At 38.1% G+C, this 22,875-nt stretch overlaps 1 protein-coding gene across 2 annotated transcripts in view; it reads right to left on the reverse strand.

Annotated features, from left to right (window-relative positions):
- Positions 1-397: 397 nt before the first annotated feature.
- LNPEP (leucyl and cystinyl aminopeptidase) overlaps positions 398-22,875 on the reverse strand; it is a 54,872-nt gene continuing 32,394 nt past the window's right edge. Inside the window, exons 6-18 of one of the 2 annotated variants that reach the window (XM_032096269.1) lie at positions 22,700-22,854; positions 22,273-22,386; positions 20,035-20,166; positions 16,738-16,869; positions 11,054-11,214; positions 8,426-8,514; positions 7,562-7,742; positions 7,040-7,196; positions 5,477-5,661; positions 4,658-4,819; positions 3,154-3,294; positions 2,064-2,145; positions 398-1,060 (exon numbers count right to left, since the gene is read on the reverse strand). In XM_032096269.1, the coding sequence (XP_031952160.1) occupies positions 920-1,060; positions 2,064-2,145; positions 3,154-3,294; positions 4,658-4,819; positions 5,477-5,661; positions 7,040-7,196; positions 7,562-7,742; positions 8,426-8,514; positions 11,054-11,214; positions 16,738-16,869; positions 20,035-20,166; positions 22,273-22,386; positions 22,700-22,854 (1,832 nt within the window). In that variant the 3' untranslated portion in view covers positions 398-919. The remainder of the gene's footprint in view (positions 1,061-2,063; positions 2,146-3,153; positions 3,295-4,657; positions 4,820-5,476; positions 5,662-7,039; positions 7,197-7,561; positions 7,743-8,425; positions 8,515-11,053; positions 11,215-16,737; positions 16,870-20,034; positions 20,167-22,272; positions 22,387-22,699; positions 22,855-22,875) is intronic. The other variant, XM_032096270.1, reaches the window with a different exon arrangement.

Here is a 22,875-nt window from a genome sequence, read left to right on the forward strand (position 1 = left end):
TATCTATCAACTGCAAATCCTCTGCAACAAGTGGTGAAATTGGAAGTCAGTCATCAAAAGGGCACAAATCAGTAGTCAGTCTAAAAGATGAACCAACATGAAAAAATACAATTTTGTGCAGTTGGTCAGAGACCAATACAGCAAAATCAGTTAAAGTTTGACGATTAATGATGAGATTCTCAAAACTCTCTGATAAATTCAGAGTAGAAGTTCCAAAGTCACACCATTGTTCCTGGAAATCCCATATCTAAAACACTTGGTTTTGCTTTCTGTTTCTTCTTTTCCATACTACTATCCAGCCACTTTATATATCAAATTGTATACTGTTAGCACAAGATTTATTTTTTTACGTGTAATTCCTAAAGAACACCATGAAAATAAAAAATCTAAACTTAAATCAAATTGAAATTGTATTTATTTCACCTCTCAAACTTTGTAACATTCACTACTACTTACATACCTGAAATACAATTCTGTTTCACAACAGCTTCTATATCTACAAATGTGGAAACCACATACAGTTTTGCATTAAGAACAAAAATCTACTGCTCCATGAGCAGTCTGCAAAATAGTAACAGTTCACGGTAACTCTTTCTTTCTTACCTGACTGCCAATATTAACCCACCGCCAAGAAATTATAACACAACTCCAAAAGAAAGGGCTTAAGTTTAACATATAAAATTATATTTAATCATTTGTGCAGATGTTTGGTCTATAGATGAAAACAGTTTCAGGGTAAATACTTACATATTGCTCAAAAATGCTTCAAGGAAAATAAAAATTTATCTGAGACATGCCCTGAGCTATCTAGACTCCTTAATAGTGCAATGTTGCAGTGATGCCTGGTTTCACCCTGGCTTTTGCAAATGAAACACAGTAACTGCTCACAGAGCTCCTAAATGGCTGACACAGCACAGTATTATATGTACCATAGCAGTTCTTGTAGCTTTGCCAAGTTTCTCTCCATCCACTGGATATTGAGCTGAATTGTATCAATTGCCTCTTTTACACAACGCAGTTGAGAACTCTCCTCTGACTTTGACTCAAAAAATGACTTGACCTGCATAGCAAGAAAAAAGAAAGAAAAAGAAGATCTTAATTAAAATCAACACTAGCCAGACAAATAGGTTCAGTAGCAAAGGCTACACACATGTTGCAGAAAATCAATTTTTGAGAATTGTTTGTATCTATGCAGTAAGTAAACCTCTCAAAGGAGCTCCCAAAATGAAAGAAAAGCATTTTTCATGAATACAGCAGCCATAACTCATTCGTTTCCAATATATCATTCCACCAATAAACAGAAATTGATTTACCATATCACAAAGCCAACAGAGAGTACGCAGAGTTCTGGAAAATGAGTCCTATTCTGTGACACAGAATTGGTTGTTGCAAGCAACCCTCTTCAGCATTCTGGAACAGCCCCCACACCCAATCATCATTATACCTGTCAATGCTAACAGTTAAAGTATTATAGGTCAAACCATTAACAACTATCTCTACCAAATTATCTGAATGAAAACATTAGACTAAATCTTGAATGATTCTTGATATATTAACTTCAAGACCTCGTTAGAGAAGATGACAGAGCTTCCTAAAAGCTATTAAACAATTATTGACTGATACTCAATTTCCACTATAACTCTTTGGGATTGCTGACAGGAAAAAACAGCATAAAGCCATTTTTATGGCACATAAAAATGTATCACATTTCAGAGGTATAAAAAGCATAGCTTGTTTACAAATTCTAGACCAAAATTATATACAGATCAAATCATTATTTTGTGAGACAGTGTGTTCCAGTGCATAGGAAAACACAACAGTATAAACCAATAACTGCGTTCAACTCTGTAATGCAACTCTGTCACAGACTCAGTATATAATCTCCCAGTGTTTATGGATATATTTGCCATGTTTGGGATAGGGAAAGCAACTGATGTATATCCTCACAAAAGGGTGTCGAGGATATAAATAACATGTGAACATGTGTATTCATCATCGTTCAACTAAATGAAAACAGCATTGGCACTAGAAGATACCCCTTTCTGGTAGATTGAGCCACCAACCTCAAGCAGATGTGCCTTCGTTGCAAACTGAGAAGTTGACCAGCTAATGATATTCTGGATAGTATATGAGCCTAGGTGAAACCTGAAAGACAAACAAGTATTTTCAGCTAGGAGACACTTTAAGATGGAGTTTTGGTAAATGTATACATTCTTTTCTACTATTTCTACTTTTTTGTTTAGCAGTTGGAAATTATTAAAAGCACTTAAATTCAGTACCTTACATTACAACTACAAACCTTATTTTTCAAAAGAAATACACCGTCCTAGAAATCCAAGCCTCTAGCTCCCTATTGCCTCTAAAAATGTAACATAAGAGCAAAAGCCATGGAAAATTTTCAAACTTCTATCACAAGTCAAATAGTAAAGAACTGAGCACACCATACAATGAATATCAAGATCTGTATTTGTGGTATGTATGTGTTCTAAAGCTCTACTATAATTGAACTTGCAACCAGGTTTCGTTTCAAGTGAAGTAACTTTGTAATATTGGTTATGAAGGGCTTCCTAGAGCAGAAGTTTTCACTGAGGAGAAACTTTTTTAGTAATGTGAAACTGTTTAAAATCAAAGCTGGGATTTAGAAATACAGGTTTCTAGTACTGTTAGATTTTGAAGACTTGGGGGGGGGTCAGCTTTCCTGCTGGGTACCCTTCAAACCCAGTTAAAGAGAACAGATTTCTGAAGCAAGTGGGATATTTTGGTTACTTGGTTTTAGGAGTGCTGTAACAATGCAGAAAAAATAAATGCTGAATTAATTCTCTGGATCATCTTCTGAATCCATCTGATCCACATAAATATCCTGCAACTGAACCAATCATCTTAGAGACAGGAACCTTTCAAGAAAAATTAAGATCAAGATTGTTTAGAATTATGCTGAGGTTCTAGGAAGCTCCAAAGTCCCATCAACAACTGGTGAGACTTCAAAACTTACGTAGCAAGTTATGTTTGTAACCTCTGATTTTAAAACATTATTTACTATTTTAATATGAATCTTTTTATATGAATGCAACTATTCATTGTCTTGTTTGAAAGAAACAAACAGGTGCTTTTGCCACTGTGAGTTTGAAGTTTCAGCCGCATCAAAAGCCTTACTTTCGTATAAGCTTTTCCCAGTTCTCTTTGACGAAGTCCCAGGCCAGCAAATACCCAGGCAAACTCTGGCTAACAGTTGCTATGATATGTGAAAGCTCCTGTGACCTGATGATTTCTCCTTCAAGACTGTTCTGCATTAGCCTAGGAGACAAAGCATATGAAAAGAGACAGGAAAAAAACTTCTATTCATATGTTCACATGGGTTTCCCAAAAGTCCTCAATTAGATGGAAAAAGTTTACATAATACATCAAGCAAGCAACTTCTGGCATCTGGAAGAAACCGATGTTACATTTTATTACAACAACTGTACTTACTCAGCTTTAATTTCCAGAAATCAGAGTGACCTTAGCTCTAAACCAAGTACCTGAATTTTCATTGGTGTTGGAAAAGATGAAGTAAATTCTAATAGTTTGTAAAAGAAAAACAATACATCAAAGAGGTAAGAGAGGGAAGCTGGATTAGCAGGAGAAGTTTGTGCTCTCTATGAAGTACTGAGATTTAGTCCATAGAGGGGAACATAATGTAGTCAAAATGTCACCTAAAGAAAGGGAAAAAGAAAAGAAAAAAAAACCCAAGCAAAAAAATACCTCAACTTGTGGGAGACAGAGGAGTAGAAACTCCTGCAATTAAAGGAGGCTTTGATTTACAACCCTGGAAGAGACTAGGTCTGTCTTAATTGACAGAGATTTGTGGACTTTAAGCAAAAGGATTACAAACTTGTGTTCCTATCATTATAAGTAAAATTGTACACTGGGTGTTTTGGTGAAGGGTTTTAAAATATAATAGTGTGGTTTTATATAGTTTAAGTTAAGAATGTAGATGGTATAAGAGAGACATCTGTATGTGACATGAGAAGTTATTGGTCAAGACACAGCTGCATTGCAGTGAGAAGTGCCACAGGTGATAGGTCATTAATCCAAAACAAAGTGTCGTTTTAAGTATCTATTGGATTAGAAAGTTATAAATTATTATGTAACCCTAAATCTTGTGACTAGTCGCCATTACTCGGAGGTGTTGTAAAATCTCACGCCTCGACTGATGCGTTTGTTATTTTAAACAATAAATTCGTGTAATTGCATAGTCCCATCCCTTGAAGTTATCTTCCTCCGACATGTGAAAGCGCGGGAAACGGACATCAACTAGTTTTTGATTATAAAGGTATACTAATCTTTTAAGGTTCTATAGAACAGCCTGCAATTTTGTTACCCATACTGCAAAATCTAAAATTTTCTGTTACCAGTAGTACAAAGCCTTTCAGTTAAATTCTTTCCTCTTTATGCATATTCAGAATTTGGTCTTTTGTGCTTCTCTATTACATAAGTTATTTTCAAGTAAAAAATGTCAGGTTCTTCATGTGTATAGAAGCCTGTGCAAAACATTTGGATGGATTTTCTTTAGCAATCAGAAATGTTTTCAGCAGTAGAAAAAAGACAATGCACTTTTCCAAGAAGATTGTTATCACTTGTAATTCACACAGCATACAACTTTTTGGCTTCTTCATACCAGATCAGCTTTCTGGCATCTTCTGTGCTGGCCAAGGCTTTAATCATTTTGCTTTTCTCTGCTTCAGAAACTGAAGAGGAGTACATCTTCAGGAGGAATTCCCAGCCATCATTAGACTTGGCTCCAACTGCAAATATGGCTTTCATAACATCACTAGGCAGACTACAGGGAAAAACAAAATCAACAAAACAAATAAACTAAGGGGGCACAAAAATGCTCACCTGAGAAAAGAAGAAAGAAGTCACAAAATTAAAAGATTAACCTGAAAGAGATGCCTCTCTTTCGAGCAATTTGATTCTGCAGCAATTGTTAAAGTTTGCTGGACTGAATTCATGCCAATCTAATACTTTCAGTCACTAGGAAAAAGCAAATAATTTAGTTGCATGAAAACAAAGTAAATTGTACAAAAAACCTGAGAATTTTCTATGACTCAAAACACAAACGAATCCAGTGCAGAATGAATTCTGCATGATAAAAAAGTGTGCTTTGGCTTTGCCACTAAGTAATCTTCTTTCAACATGTAGCTCAGGAAAGGCAGATGATAGCAATTTGTGGCTGGTTTTGCTGTCACACTTAATGACACTGGAGACAAAGTCTAGCGCAGTCACCCTCTCACTGTGAAACAGCAATTACTTTTACACATGGAACAGTTAAAGACAGATTTATGTTCTTTATCAATACTAAGCAGGTGGGGTGGTGTGATGGGGGTTTTTTTTCATTGTTCTGTTTGTTGTTGGGGTATCTTTCCCCAATATAATGGTGGCAGTGTAACAGGAAAACAGATGAGTAAAAGAAGTGGAAACTCAGTTTTTGCGGTACCTTATTGTTCCGTTAGACTTCATCCACGTCTCAAACATCTCAGTGGCAGTTGTTCTACAGTTTCTTATATCATGGGTGCAGGCAAAAGCCAGCAGTGTTGACCGGAGCTCTCGTTCAGACAAGGTCCCATCATCTGTCCAGTGCTGTTGATCAATTTTATCCCCAAGCAAGTGCTCTATTCTACGCTAAAGGAGGAAAAACTTACTAGCAATAGTTAATTCCTTCCAAGAGGATTTTTTATATACAAAATTAGTTTAAAATAAGAAAAAAAAGTTGAGCTTTAGAACTGTGGAAGCTAAACATTGTAGTTTTTCATCTATTTATTCCAATTTACGCATGTTGTTTCTTAACTGTAGGAATAAGTATCACATAGCACATAAATCTGAAAGGTGGGCCAGGTTACATCTTAAATTGCACACGGAAACTTAAGACTACTCTTCAAGCCATGGCTCAGGCTGGCTTGTAAACAGCTTACAACCTCAACTAACTACAACTTCTGTATGTTTCTTTTAACTTTACCAAGTCACAGTTAATATACCTTTGTTTAACACAAAGAAACAACTTTTGTCTGTCTATAGGCTGAACACCCTTCAGTTTTGTAGTTCTGTAGCTTGCCAAAACCACAGCTGGATGCCTGATCAGCTACCGCATCTCAGCTGAAACTTTTGAACTTAAATAAAACTGCATAGACACTGCATTGCAAACCAGAGTGTGGGATGTTTATAGCAGGTATGTAACAACTTTGGGTAAATTAAAAGAGTGCTTTTTGTTTCTTATGTTTCCTTAAGCACTTGCTAATTATCCCTACCTAGCATAAAGAAAAAACACCTGCTATTTTACCTAATCATTTAATAATTTTCTTATAGACTAAATCCCTTTACTGACATTTTACAACATAAAGCAGCAAGGATCATTTTAAACCAGTGCATGAATACGGAGAAGAAGCTCCATAATAAGAAGGTAAACAGAGAAATGATAAGACATATCCTCTTCAAGAACTGAACCTACAGTATTGATTTCACTGCAAAGCCTGTAGCACTATATTGTATTAATCTATTACACAACTGGAACAGAACAGTGACAACTATCCTTGTGTTTCTATTTTTACAGAAAACAGTACAATTTTTTTCTCCTGTCTCTCTACAGAGCAATTAGATTTCCAGCCACTCTAACTTTTGAAAATAACTTTTCTATATAAGAAAAGTACATGGATTCTGTTTAATTACATATTTGTGCTAAATTGACCTGTATGGACACTTTAAGATAGCCCCAGACACCACTGTGTTCCCACTGCACCACACTCCCTACAAAACAGTTTGGGGCATATGGGTATGGTATGGAAACAGGGGAAGGAGAGGGGAAGAAGCTGATCCAAAAAATGTAGCATTTTGAAAAGAAATCATTAGAAAAAGCTGGCAAGACTGGTAACTCTCTAGAATCCCCATCCAACTTAGTGAAATTACTGAGTATGTTCAGCAGTCAACACGTAAAAAGATAATGTAACTATAAAGAACATTATAGCTAATTATTTCAAATTATAATTTATGAAAAAGTAAGACATACCATGACTCGTCCTGCCAGTTGTTGTTCACCCTTTTTGTCTAAAAGGTTGTATATAAGACTCAGCTGAAACAAAGCTTGAGTAAGTGGTGCAGTGCAGTTCTCTTTGTTAAGGTAATCAATCAACTCAAAGGCCTTTTCCAGAGACTCTCTTCCTAGACTATGGGTAAATGAAAACAAACATTAAAATGGATTACAAAATAAATGTACTCCCTGAAACAAGATCAGAACTGATGCTTTCCATTACACTAACAGAGAAATAAGACACTAAAGAAAACAGTGTCTGCCAGAAATGGAAACTATCATGTGGCTCTATGTGATCCCAATAAATAGATGATGCTATAAAGAACAGGAAGATAATATCTAGCACCAATATGGAAGCATCAGTGAACAGTTCCAACAAGGCTATTAACTGAATTAAAATGTCTCTAATGCAGTTGTTTCTAGAAACCAAATCTCATGTCTTCTGACTTGGAAAAAACTTCAAACAAGTATTAAACCTGTTGTCCCATACAGAAGTCTTACCGTGCAAGGTTGAAGATATTGTTGATCAAATTCGCTCTGTCTTTAGGACTCAGAGCAGTGTGGTTTTTTTTCAACAGGTCAATCAGTATTTTCCAGTCTTCAGCATAGTGTACTATGTAATAGCCATTCATGTCCACATTGAATTTTATCCATTCCACCTCTTCTGGAAGTTCAATGACAGCTAGTGGACAGACAGTATGTTATCAGCAGAAACAAATATTTAACAACTGTTTGTTCAAATCAAAGTCTATGAAGTAGACTAGTTTCAGAGAGTGAATTCTTTCATGCTATTTCCCCGTACTATGAAGAAGGAAAAGCCAGTACAAAGGTTTCGAAAGGCTCAAAAATTTCAGGTTGTACTTCCTCATCCTTCTTCCTACATCTGATTGAATGAACATTATCACAGTCTGCCCCAAGCTGCATCAGTTAATTCCTCTCCTTCTGTCCAGTCCTTCTTTCAAACAGCCCCATCTACTGTTCCAAATACAGTATCTTCCTACACAATTAAATAAAATAAATATTTCAGTGGAAAGTTACTTCCTAACATTTCAACAAACCGGCAGACCAACTTTCACATTTCTTGCTCTCTAAAGACCCTGCAGTTTGAGAGATTGTGTGTATGCACTGTGATGAAAAGCATAGGCTTTTACAAATTTCAAACCTGTGCTTCTGTTCCAGTTGCTGTCATTTATTTATACATACATGCTATAGGGAACCAACTCTCTGATGATGACAACAGCAGCAGTGCTTTGCTCCAGATCTCTGTAATTACTTTGTACCTGTATGTTTTCACCTTCACATCTTACTCAAGGGTGTTCTCAGAAAAATCATGTCAACTTGCTACCAAAGTTATGAGTCACATACCTGACTTCTGATCCAGTAAATATGCATTAGTACAATGGGTAAAGTTGCACCTATTTGTAATGTAAGTGAGAGGAATATGCCACAGGTAACTGCAAAGGAAAACAAACGTTAACTGACATACTATATACATACTATCGCTCTTGAATGGTTTGTTTTGTTTCATTTTAAGCACTTTTGTATACTAGTAATACTAGAATCACTGAATGCTAGAATAATAAAGTATAAATCTCACCTATATAATCAGGACATGATGAAAGAATAAATGCACAGCATGCACAGAAATTAATTTTTTAGTTCCACCATGTTGAGAAATGAGTAAATTTTATAGAACAGCTTGGAAGAAAAGGTTTTAGAAAAGACCTTTTAAGGTCATCTAGTTCAGCTCCCCTGCAATGAGCAGGGACATCTTCAACTAGATCATGATGCTCAGAGTCCCATTCAACCTGGCCCTGAATGTTTTCAGGGATGGGGCATTGACCACCTCCCTGGGCTACCACTGCCACTGTTTCACCACCCTTACTGTAAAAATACTATTCCTTATAGTATAGTCTAAATCTACCCTTTTTTATTTTAAAACCATTGCTCCTTGTCCTATCACTACAGGACCTGCTAAAAAGTCTGTCCCCATCTTTCTTTTAAGTACCTGAAAGAATGCAGTGAGTTTTCCCCAGAGCCTTTTGTCCTCCAGGGCGAACAGCCCAAACTGTCTGTCTGTCCTTGTACGAGAGGTGTTCTGTCCATCTGATCATTTTTGTGAACCTCATCCGGACTCACTCCAACAGGTCCCTGTCCTTCCTGTGCTGGGGACCCCAGAGCTGGATGCAGTGTTCCAGGTGGGGTCTTACTAGAGGGGAGCAGAGGGGCAGAATCCCCTCCCTCCCCTGCTGCCCACGCTGCTTTGGATGCACCTCAAGATACAGCTGGAATTCTGGGCTGTGTGTGCACACTGCTGACTTGTGTCCAGTACCACCAGTCCCCCCAAGTCCTCCTTTGCAAGGCTGCTCTTGATCTGCTCATCCCCCAGCCTGTTGATATCAGAGGCTACCCTGACCAAGGGTCCACTGCTCAAGTTTGTCCAGATCCTTCTGGATAGCATCCCTTCCCCCAAGCACATCAACTGCACCGCTCAGCTTGGTGTCATCCCCAAATTCTCTGCAGGGGCACTTGATCTCACTGTGAACGTCATTGATGAAGATCTTAAAATGCAGCAGTCCCAATATGGACCCCTGATGGACTCCACTTTTCCTAGTACTTCTTTCCCAGTTCCAGCATGCTAGGTAGCTTGTCCAAAATCATATAGACAGTAAATCTCTGGCTGCATCAGAAATTCATCCAGTACTATTTTTACCTGAGTCCAACATTGTTTTTCTGATCTTTTACAAGTTTTAACTAAAATAAAAAATGATCCAAGTACAAGACTCAGATACCAATCCATGGTATAGAAACCATAATTAATTGCATACCACAAAGACTTTCTTAAGTGAACTGCAAGCTGGAAGAATAAGTGCTAAGGAGGCTCATAATGATGATAAGGACTTGGCTATTTAGAGAAAACACAGGTCTGAGTGGGATGAAAGAAGCTGCACATATTAATCTGATTTTGACAGGGACCCCCTCTATGTATGACTCACACAGAGTGCTCTTCTTCAAAACCTTTTCATGCATGCACCAAATTTACATCAATTAGAAACAGAAATTACTTAGATTAAAAATCCTTCCCTTCCTCCCTTATCTGTCAACCCAACATTGCTTTTCTTCCTCCGCATAACCAAAATAAAACAGAGCCCTCTAAATTCCTACATTTCAAGAGACAAATTTCTTTCACAGACCTAATTTTTGCAAGATGGTGCAAAGGACTCAGTTCCTGTTAAAACTTCAAACAACTGAATAAAACCAGCAAAATCCCAGAAGAATTCACACTTTCATATTTTTGTTAGAACACTGTTGAGGGTAATAAGGTAAGTTATATTTGTAGTAAATGAAATTTTAAAATTACCAACTGCCACATCTTTGCTTCTTCAGTATTTGCATATGTACTTCCTTTTAGGTTTTGGTACAATGGATGTTGCCTCTGTTATATATTCAGTCATTTGATGTCATGCATTAGTGTCATCTTAAAATTTCAAAGCCAAGAAAGCATTGATTTGAGATTCTCTACCTTCCTCTAGCAAAGCCCAAGATGTACACTGAGTTTTGGCAGTAAGAAGCAGAAGCTCTAAAGTAGGATGCATGCATCTGTAACTTCTGTAAAACTTCTGCAACCTGCCTTTCTTCAGATTCTTGTTAAACACACAGAACTTCCTCAAATGTAGAGAAACCTTTACTTATGAGATCTGCCTTTTGGTACTGAAAGCCAGCTCATGATGTCAAGCTTAAAAGCTTCAGGAAAGGATGCATGTAAGAAACTCAGATTACAAAGGGTGTCACCAATTTTTACCAGTTGCTTCAGTGGAAATAGACATGGGTCTTCAGGTAGATACTAGATGTGTGAGTTTCTGTGCTGAATTCTCTATTACTACCTGCCTCCAAAGGAAACACTAAAAGGCCTGAATACAAGTGAGAAAGATATACAAGGTTTAAGACAGCAGCTTGCTTTTAATGGATAAAAGGTATTGAGAAGGTAATAACCTTGCATCTGATGTCCAATTTTCTGGTTCCACACGATACAAAAATTTCTCTTGTTGTACTGAAATAATCTTTCCCTTTCGGACAACAGTGACTAAAGGAAATCCTTTATGCACAATCCAAGTCTTCATCATTTTTTTTACATCTAGTGTTCCATTGGTAATCTGTAAAAACAATCATAACATAACAAGAAAATAGCAAATGGAGAACACTTAACTTTCTTCTTAAGTTACCGATTAAGTGGTAGCATGATTTTGCATCTGTAAACAATTGCTTTGACAGCAAACTTGTACATTTCATAAGCAACAATTTAGGGGAGCAAGTAGTTTTTATTTTAAGTTGAGGGAATCCTAGCCAAGCAGTAGAAAGACAAACTGGAAACATCAGGTAAGTTGAACTGATATTGTAGTAAGGGTGGAGAGACAATGTTACAGAAGAGAAAGCTACAGTAAGATCCCAAACTCTTCCCATCCTTTCTCTTCCCTTATTGGTATGTTGACATTATGCGAGTGTTTCAAGTTGAAAAATCTTTTTTAAATTCTGAAATTAATATTAGAAATCGAAGTACAGCGATGGTATTTGTACAACAAACCCACATATCCTTTATAAATTTATTTTTTCCCCCTACCACTTACCAGCCTTTGCATAGCTTTACCTTTGACTTCTAATCTTCTAATCTCTAAGGAACATCCCCTCTGAGAACAAGTACTTTATAATGGCTATGTATTACCATCTCTTTATTAGCAGAGAAAACATTTTACCCTGAAAAAGATAGTATGTCCCCCAGCTTGCAAAAACGTGTTTTAGGCTGAGCTATCAGGAACATAAGGAAATTAATACATCATTATTCAAGTTACATTAACTTTTACCAACCTATACTGTGTCTTTCAATAGTTCAGAGAAGCATCTTACTGCCTACTGTTCTCTGTTCAAGCCTGTAATATGTACAGTTCACCCTTATGGGAAAATACGATACTATTTATGTAGAGAATGACCATAAACCTTCAACAGGGGTTTCAATTTCAGGGAAGCAATTCTATATCAAACACTTCAGATTTATAGAATTTGAAGTCTGCATGTTTGGGTTTTTTTACTTTTTACATACTCCCCCAAACCACTCTGGCTAAATCCTCTTTCTCTGTCTTATTATCTCAAGCTTTAACTGGTACTACAGTGTTGCCCACTGCTGGCTACCTAAAGATTGGCAGAAAGGTTTGTGTGTAATCTGTAGACACATGAGTAACTTTGAAATTTGCTCCGCTGAAATAATTCTATTCCAATATAAAATCCCAAATCACCTGAAATAAACCAATTATTCAAAATTATTGGTTCACAGTTCATCTTCGCAAGAATTTATTGTCAATAATTTATTTTCTTGACATCTCTTCTTTGAACAGCAGCTCCTAACTTCAATGAAAACGACACAAGAAAATGATTTCATCCTTCTAGGTAATGTATACCAAAGTTTTCTTGCCATGTTGATGTTTCTTTTAATGCCCATGCATTTTCTCATCTTCACGCCAACTGTGATTAACAGGGGCCTTTTATGTTCCATTTCCACAGAGAAGGTTAAGTCTTAAGAAATGATAGTGCATTTTGCCATGTGAAAAATGTATACAAAAATTTATGTTCAAAGAAAATGACACTCTCATGGTTTGAATTTTTAAACACCTTCAGCCTAGACATAATTAATGGCAGCACAAGGGAAAAAAGAGCCAGTCAATTTGCTGAATATCACAGGTTTGTTTTTACTATTACTATGCATATGGAAAACAACTGAGAAGTATACCAAGTATCTCAATACATGGTAATACTAATGAGTTAATTGTTACAAGGAAGACTCAGTGAAACAGTACATATCTAAACCAGAGAATGATCAAGAAGTCCAGACACAGTTACGGCCTCTTGAAACTTTGAAAGATTTTTGTTTCTTTTCCTTTTTTGAAGGAACTTCTAACAGTCCTGGACACTGGCTAGAGTTCAAGGGCACTAATAATGGTATCAAACAACCGAAAGATCAGATAGGAACACAATATTTTGTGTGACCTATTCACTTACTTATAGTTCACATAATTTTAATTACTCAGACATCTACTGGGGGAAAACATTACTAAGCAAAAACTTTCTATCCGGCTCCTAGAATGGACGAACCTTTGATACCAAGGACAGGGGAAATAATCAGCCATGAAGCCTGCCTAGATTTTGCTGTCTGTCAACAGAATCTGGCTCAGAATTTGAAGGTGAAAGATCATCAGAAAGCAAGAGAAAACAAGAATTCAAGAGACAAGAAGAAAAATATTGGACAGAATGAATACCAAAGCAAAAGAAAAACGGGCACAGGGACAGTACATTTCAGTAAATTCAGAACAGCAATAGAAAATCAGTGGGAAGAAAGGAGTGCAGAAAATTGACACCTTCTCAGGGAACCAAAAGGATTAAAAGCCCAAATATAAACTAATCCACTGCAATACCAAGGGGAATATGAAAGCATATGAAAGCGTAGGCTGTGTAAAAACACAAAATGGACAGCATTAACACTCACATGCAAGAAGCCCACAAACCATACCAGAGACTCAGCCACAAAATGAGGTGCAGTCAGAAATGGACAGAAGGAAAAGGAAACATTGTAAGAAGCATCAGAAAACACATAAAGAACCAGTTGGTGGGCTCCTCCACACAGAAGGGTAACTTCAGTCAGACAGTTGTTAAATAAATACCTAATGTCAGCAGAAATTTGGTAACTATTAAATTAGCACGAAATACAAAGGGTTCTTTATCAATAAAAAAGGAAACCACAGTGAGTTTTCAGACTAGATGTTACTAAGTTTGTTGGATGGGATTTATTTAGCAAGAGTAATACAAGCAGGTGAAGCAATCCCAGAGTTGGAAACCATTACTTTTTGACTCTTACAAGATGATAACTAAGGTTCCAAACAACTGGAGAAAGGGGTCTGCTGAGTTTGCAGAAAAGGTAAAGCAAAGAGTAGGGTAATAATAATAATAATAAACAACAATGACAACAGCTACTCTGAGCCAGAGACAGACAAAGCAAGTAGTCTAAAGTTTTGAGGATTACTCTTTTCCTGTATTGTGGTAATAGTTAAGTCCTGCACCTAGTTAGTTAAGCTCTCACATTAATTAAATGTGAGGCATTTGTGAAGGGTTGAGGAGAGGAAAGTCTCTTTGGCGTTATAAAAGTCACTTTTCCACAAGAAGAATTCTCTGTCACAAGAGTCACAGACTGCTATCGGCAACAGTCAATCACTAATGGGCCAACTAGTGACTACGTTATAACTAAACAGGCAAATTTACAGCCACCTGTGACAGCTGACTCCTGTTCTTCAGAAATTTGAGTATCATAAGGTAGATGCCAAGAACCAAAATTAAATATTAAGTCAGTACCCTGCCTAGAACTCGGCTTCTGTGAGGGAACCTCACATGTATTTCAGACTTTAATATATACTATGCAATATACACAAACATTGGGAAATCTGTTCCTTTCCCTTATACAACTACCTTGACACTCCCTGAGGTACTCAGCAGCTCTTGCTTGTTAGAGTCATTGTCTCTCTTGCACATACTCAGTCCCTCTTGAGCACTTCCTCCACTGCACTCTCTCCTACTCTCTTCCCCTTGTGTCCTTTTTCCCTTCAATCCTTATGCCTCTACCCCTTCCCTGCTCTCTGACCTTCAACAGCTCTTCATAAAATCACAGATTCATTGAAGTTGGAAAAGACCTCTGCAATCACCAAGTCCAACCTATAACTGAACATCATATCAACTAAAAGATACTAGTTGCTTCTTGAACACCCCCAGGGATAACTCCACCACCTCCTTGGGCAGTCAGTTCCCATGCTTAACTGCCCTTTCAGCGAAAAAATTCTTCCTGATACCCAACCTGAACCTCCCTCAGCGCAGCTTCAGGCCACGTCCTCTCACCCTGTTGCTGGTTGCTTGGAGAAGAGGCCAGCCCCCACCTGGCTACAACCTCCTTAGAGGGATTTTGCAGAGAGCGATAAGGTCATCCCTGAGCCTCCTTTTCTCCAGGACAAACAATCCCAGCTCCCTCAGCTGCTCTTCATAGGACTTGTGCTCTAGACCCATCACCAGCATTGTTGCCCTTCTCTGGACACACTCCAGCGCCTCAATGTCCTTCCTGAACTGAGGGGCTCAGAACTGGACGCAGAACTTGAGGTGTGGCCTCACCAGTGCTGAGGGGGGGACAATCACTTCCCTGGTCCTGGTGGCCACTCTATTGCTGATACAGGCCAGGATGCCATTGGCCTTCTGGGCCACCTGGGCACACTCCTGGCTCAGTCTGGTTCAGCCACTGTCCACCAGCACCCCCAGGTCCTTTTTCACTGGGCCACCTTCCAACCACTCTTCCCACAGCCTGTAGCACTACAAGGGATTGGTGTGACCCAAGTGCAGGACTCAGCACTTTGCCTCGTTGAATTTCATACCACTGGCCTTGGCCCATCAATCCAGCCTGTCCAGATCCCTCTGCAGAGCCTTCCTGCCCTTCAGCAGGTGAACATCCCTGCCCAGCTCGGTGTCCTCTAAAATTTAATGAGGATTAACTTGATCCCTGGGTCCAGACCATCAATAAAGATACTAAACAGAACTGGCACCACCACTGTCCTGAGGGACACCACTGGTGACCAGCCCCCAGCTGGATGTGACACCATTCACCTCCACTCTCTGGGCCTGGCTGTGCAGGCAGTTTTTAACCCAGCAAAGATGCACCTGTCCAAGCCATGGGCTGCCAGCTTTTCCAGGAGAATGCCATGGGAGACTGTGTCAAAGGCTTTGCTGAAGGTCAGGTACACAACATCCACAGCCTTTCCCTCATCCACCAGGCGAGTCAGCTGGTCATAAAAGGCGACCAGGTTGGTCAGGCAGGACCTGTCCCTCCTAAATCTGTGCTGGCTGGGCCTGATTCCCTGGCTGTCCTGTATGTGCTGTGTAATGGTTCTAAAGATGATCTGCTCCATGACGTTCCCTGGCACTCAGGTCAGGCCAACAGGCGTGTAGTTCTCTGGACCCTTATTCCTTCCTCTGTCCTTCCTGGTGTCTCTCCACCCTCCTTTTCCTGGCCTCTCTGACTCCCACAGCCTTGCTGACTCTGGCTCTCACTCTCTTCTGCTCAAGCCTTTGTTTTCTTGAGCCCTTCACACTCATTTTAAAATTAGACACAACCTTATGCTTGCCTTATCATTTGAGAGCTGCCTGTACAGTCTGCTTTCCTAAAATTTCAGCACACTTGTTAAAACAGAAGCTATCACAAACAAAGTCGCACTAGTCGAGAGTAACCCAAGACCTCTAAGAGGCTGGATTTAGCTATTCCTTGAAAGTAAATTTTATCCTAAATTTTATTACTTTCATTCTGGTCTTAACACATGTAATTCAAGAGAAGATACATGCATACTGGATGGACATGCATGGCAGCACACACCCACTCACAGTGCTTTTTTGGGATGATACTCAATGTAGCCCTAGAAGCTTCAGGAATCTCCCTATCTGTATGAGAGAACTTTGGAATAGGATGAGCAAAAAATTCAGAGTATTTACCTGCAGCCTATTATCTTATATTTTTCATAAACAAGGAGACAAATAAAAACTTACGACACTCTTAAAGACATGGAGAAAAAAAATGAAAATAAGAACCATGTGTTGAAGACGGATACCTCATTCATGCTGTCCCACAAGTCATCACTCTGGGCAGTTCTGTAGTTGTGATTATGCAAGTATACCTCAATGCCAGCTTGGAAAACATCCTTAGTGAGATAATGCTTCAGCATCAAAAGAAGTGAAGCTCCCTTTAGGGAGAAAAAACAAAAAAGAAAATTCATCAGTAAATTGAAGTTACAGCACTTTTTAAAGCATATGCATATTATAGCTCTTTCACAGTACAGGAATAACTCAGAAGCTAGCAGATTTTATTCCAAATAATATTCTTCAAATAATTACCTTTACACTCAGTTGCCTTGAAAAAATATTCTTTTAATATTTCACAAACTCCAAATACAGTTACAGAAAAGGCTAATGCAGTTTGAAAATTTTTCCCACCTGCTTTGGAAAAAATCTATTTTAAAGGCTCAAACTACAATTACAAAATGGACCAGTAGAATTTGACATTTTTTCCAATTAACATAATCTGAAAAATATTGCCTTCTTACTGATATGTCTCTGCTGGATGCCATTTTTCATTACCAATACTCATCTGTATGGTACAGAACTGCACTTGTGAGTCAGTGTTTAACAGTCATATGATTTGCAGTTATATCAAAACCCTAAAAATACAGGAAAAAGATGAGATACACTTGATAGGCTGAAATTGACTGCAGAAGAACAAGTACATTTTGATGTGTTTAAATACAGCCACGTTTTGTTAAAAAAAAAAGTAGTAACTGAGTAATTTTAGTATCAAAAGAGCTGTGAATGTTTCTATGTCACAGCCACTAATAAGTAAATCGCCTGATGACTTGCGTACTGTAGAACTGAATGCAGATGAGCAGCCATAGATCAAGAGTAGTTTAAAGGTGCACTTTATATTTTTGATGCTATTTCTAGGAAAGAAACAAGATGTAAAGGAGGAGACTTTAAAGAGACAATGCATTGTTCTCACACATTCCAAATTCAAGTTTTCAAATTTGAGTAACATCTTACCTGAAACTGAAGGCTTACCTCAAACTGCAGGAATAGCCCTCACTACAGTTTTTAATAATTTGGCCACAACTTCCTCTCCTGTATGCATCTGTACTTAACCTACAGCTCTGCTACTTTGTTTTTCCTACTGTCAGAGACTTCCATACACTCTGTTGTTGCAGGTGGATCTTGTCACACCCATGCATGTTAGGTTTACTGACAGTCTGCAAAACAGTCAGACTAAAAGTAATATTGTACAATAATTTCTATTCCAGACAGCAAAATGTAGAGGTCACCTACTAATCTGTGTCAGCTGGCAGTACAGCAAAACAAACTATGTTATACAATTCAGTAACAGACAGCCCTTCGTTTATTAGGGACTATATTGCAAATGTCTTCTCACTTGAATCGCCAAGAACTCTAACTAAGCTATAGGGACAAGAGTAGTGGAATACAAAAACTTCATGCCTGAATGAAAAGCTATGCAATGAAATCCTCTGAAATACAGAAAGCAACCATGAAAACACTATTTCTAACAATTTGCAAAACCTCTTTTGGTCAGCTCTTAAAGGTGTAGGTTGGTACAATTCTATTCAAAATTTGCAGATACTTATTAGTAGCAATAAAGTAATAAAATCATTCTCCAAATATAATGTTATACTTACTAATTGACTGAAACGCCAATCCAATCACTTATAGAACTTTTCTACTGAAACTATAGAGAGAAGTTTCAATCAAAGACTGACAGAATTTGTATCACTATAGTTGGCTACAGACATGATTGTGCCCAATGCATAGCTTCCAAAAGCTCACCAAAAAGGGAATTACTCAAGACAACACCTCTGAAGCATGAAACAACAGCCATGCCTTTCAATAAAAGGAGAGAATCCAAATTAATTTTGCAACCAAGGTAACCTGAAAATCACGCATCTCTGTTCTTGCAGTTGAGAAAACAGAGTCCAAAATAAATGGAAGCACATCACTACCCTAGGTCTATTCGGCATCTCAGACTATTCAAGGATGCCAGACAACATGAGTTGACCAGCTGAGACGTGCACAAAGACATCAGAGGAAACAAACCAAAACTGTCATGGGCATGGCATTCCACTGAGCAGAGGAAGATGTAGTATTTAATTATTTTCTAGCAAAAAATAGCTGTCCCCATGATTTCTAACTAGATGAAAGTACAAGACAACAATGGAAAAAAATGTCAGCTAATCCAAAATAAGCAAACGAAAGGTCTTCCTCCAACACTACCAAAATCTGGTATCTAAAGCTGAGACAATGTAAATAAAAATTTTTGCAAATACAGGTATTTCTTCTCTCATGCATTTTTAAGCAAGGCACTGAGAACCTTTAATAACATAAGCCTCACACACAACTCTCACTAGACATTAGGAATACTCAAGTTTCAGACAACCAGGATATTCAGTAAAATAATTTACATTTAGAAGCAAGCTTCCAGTTCAGGATATCTCTAAAATACTGGATTTTTTTTTAACCAGGGTGAGTATAAAATTGAGTGATTACTTCAATGTTTTATTTTTACTCTTTTTTTAATCACTTGATACTGTCTACTATAAGAGGAGGAATATATGCCTTGGATATGTTACTTCACCTACTGGTGCCCTGGGGTGGCTGGTGAAATACATTACAAGGCACAGCGAGTTTTCAGTAAGACAAGTTCCTAGTACCACAAGAATCACTTTATGTTAGGGTGACCAGAAAGGCTTCTCCCAGGATGCAGTGTTCTGTTAATCTCTCCCAGTTTGGATTCCCCGGTTGGCTGTCAGCCTCTATCCCTCATCACTCCCCCAGAGCTTCCCTATTGGTCCCCGTTCCCTAGTCCTGCCTTTTCCCCGCCCCTGGATAAAACTCTTGAGTTTCAGGATCATGTTGGTATTTGCCTCTGCAACTTTCGACAGTGTAGCAGCAATAAATGCTCCTGCCAGAACACACGCAAACGCCCTTCTCGACTCTCTGCTACCAACAATAATACTGAACCCACCCGTGAGTCTGTGGGGGCATGCAGGACCCCACAGAGCAGAGCAGGGACACTATTAGTCCCCCTGCTACATCTTCATGAGTATTATACTTTGTGCTCAAGCATTCAACAAGATGGTAAGTAAGGTCACAAATACATATACATAATATTTTCCTAATTAAATGCTATGTAAATGTTTGAAAACATTATTGAGAAATCCTGCATTGTTTGAGTTGGGTGTAAATAACCTCCAAAGATTTGTCAATATGTGCCTATTCACTTGTGATTTCACACTAATATTTTCAATAGCTAATGTATCACTTCCCAAGTATTTTGAAATATTTTTAGTTACCTTGATATAAGAAAGAGCATCAAACATTTCTTCAATTTGCTCTGAAGACTGAACAGCAGAAGAAACTGGATGTGAAGAATTCAAGGAATCCTTCATCATAGCCTTGAAAATTAAATTAAGGAAATCTTCATCCTGGAAGAGAAACATTTTTAACTGTTTAGGAAGCTGAAACATACCTGTTAAGCAGAAAAGTAGAAGCTGTCTCTGCTTTGCTCCTCCATTGGTCTAGGCAGCAAAAGAACTTTCGGGGTAGCACTTATAAAAGCTACTACTTCCCTGCCACATTTTAGCAGTGGAATCTCACTTTTGAGTTTGCATCATTATAAAGACCCTTAAGCCCCTGTCTCTGGCAAGTGTGTCATTGACACTAGATGAAAAAAAAGAGCACCTTCTAAATAAGTGTGTGTTTAATTTCACATTTATCTCACTAATGCTTTCACTTCATTTACAGTAGGCAGGGAATACAAGAATATGACTTTCATGTGCTTTAAGCATGAAGCCTAGGGAAATTATTCACTACAGTGATATTTGTGAGAATGTAAACAGCACCTTATCTAGTTATTACCAAAGGCTCTTACTTCTTTTCTTCTAGAATGAGGATATTTAATACGTTGGTACCAGAACAAGAAAACCCCAAGCACTGAAAAGAAGCTGATCATACTGGTATTTGTCCATTTCATTTCATCATGGCAAGCAAACAATTCTCTATACAGTAGAGAGTTAAAAAACAAAAAAACCTCCACCACCACCAACAAAAAACCCCCACAAACAAACAAACAAAACCACACCACCCCTACCCTTCCCCCCGCCAACAAACAAAAAAAAACCCACAGAAACCCTCTGTGAAATACAATAAAAATAACTGTTAAAAATATTAAGGTTATTCTTCCTGAATGGAGAAGTTCTAGGTGATATCTTTTACCAAAAGACATTCTGGCACCATCAAATGATGAAATAAGATATTGGTCAAGGCAGCTTGTCAGACACCTTTTGGAATGAAGCACACATATGTTAGCTGTGTCCTTGTTAAAACCGGACACTACCTTTGTGTCCTGCCCTCAGCACATACACACCCAACAAGCAGAACAGCTACATACTGTCAGTGACAATCCAACTGAACAACCAAGCTAGGCCAAATGGAAAAGTTTTGAAACATCCAGTGCTGAGAAAGAATTCTACTGGACCAGGTTAGCAACTCAAATTTCTTAATAGTAATAAGAGTGATTTAAGAATGCAAAACTAACACTTCTCCAGAATGCTGAGAACACTATCAGGCAGGAAACAGTCTGTACTAATCAGGTGTTAAATCCCATGACTAATGCAAATCACATAAACACTCCAAGAAGTTGATTTCAGGGCTCAGGTATGTCCTCTCCTTGGAGATATCTTTATCCAGAATGCAAAATTATTCTCTCCACTACCCTCTACATTTAATTCCACTAATCCGTATTTGTCTGCCTGTCATTCTCAGTGACCAGAAAGGTTTATACAGTAGCTGATATCCTTTCCTTGGAGAAGAGAGATCAAATTTGAATCCATCATGTTTTCCAGAGTCTGAAAAGCTAGGTCACTCAGTACCTGAGTGAGTCTGTAAATAATCACTACATTATTATATCAAAAAGATTCTATCCTTCAGCCATACATGTAAATGGAAGTGCCTGTGGGAGCAGTGCTTTGTATTACTAAGTGTAACTCAATGCTATCAGAATCCTTTGTGGGGGACCATTTGATACTTTTCTGCCAGGTCTGCTGATCTGTGAAACCCAGACTGATACAGACACAATCAAGTACCACGATGATGGAAAGACAGGAGTTAACCTCCGGCATACTTAATAACCTAGAGCTCCTAGGTCTATTACGAAAAGTAGAAGTAGACAAACTTGTTTAACAACATGTCTGGACTTGTTCTACAAAAATTTTAAGTTATAATGTGATATATAAACATCTGCATGTTTTAACACCTGCTATTTTTCACAGAATACTTTAACCTTCACAAAACACAGTAGACTGCATGTAGATTAGTACCAAAATAAAACAAAAGAAAATTTAAAACTCACAAAAACAATGTACCATTCTCAAAACCACTTCCAATATAATAAAATGCCAAAGTGGAGATGTAGCATGATCTCAGTGGTGCCCAGAATTTCAGTATCAGTTTGTAAGTATCAATCATTTATGGGCAGCATTAAAAACAGGTTATAGTGAAGATACATAAGTGTAATTACAGAAATTACTTACTGAATGTAATTCTGGAAAAACCTCCTCCATGGCAAAGTATTCCATAAAAGTAGCAAATCCCTCATTCAGCCAGAGATCATTCCACCATTCCATAGTTACTAGATTGCCAAACCACTATGGAAGACCAAAAACATGATTATTTTCTTAGAATTAAAATCAAATGAGAAGTGCTCCATTCATTGCCTGCCTTATCTTGTGGTAAAATGAAGTTCAGTCAAAACCACAGTAAAGCCTTTGCAGGAACAACTCCTTAAGTATGTCATGAGAGTTGCAGTCTGCCTGTTGTGCTGTAGAAACCTGCAGGTTTTCTGAACAGATACAACGCACAACCCAGTCACAGTGAGGGGAAGGGTGAATTTAAGGACAGAATTGCACTTAAAAAACAAACAAATGAAAAAAGAAAACAATAATCTCCCCAGACTAGTACCTGATGGGCAAGCTCATGTGCTATCACTGCAGTTACTAGCTTTTTATCCTTTGCGGAAGAAGTATTATTGTCAAATAAGAGTGTGGTTTCTCGGAAGGTGATCAAGCCCCAGTTTTCCATTGCACCAGACTGAAAATCAGGAATTGCTACCAGATCTGGAAAAGATTTGAAAAAAG

This window comes from Corvus moneduloides, chromosome Z (genome assembly GCF_009650955.1).
Source record: "Corvus moneduloides isolate bCorMon1 chromosome Z, bCorMon1.pri, whole genome shotgun sequence".
Taxonomy (NCBI): Eukaryota; Metazoa; Chordata; class Aves; order Passeriformes; family Corvidae; genus Corvus; species Corvus moneduloides.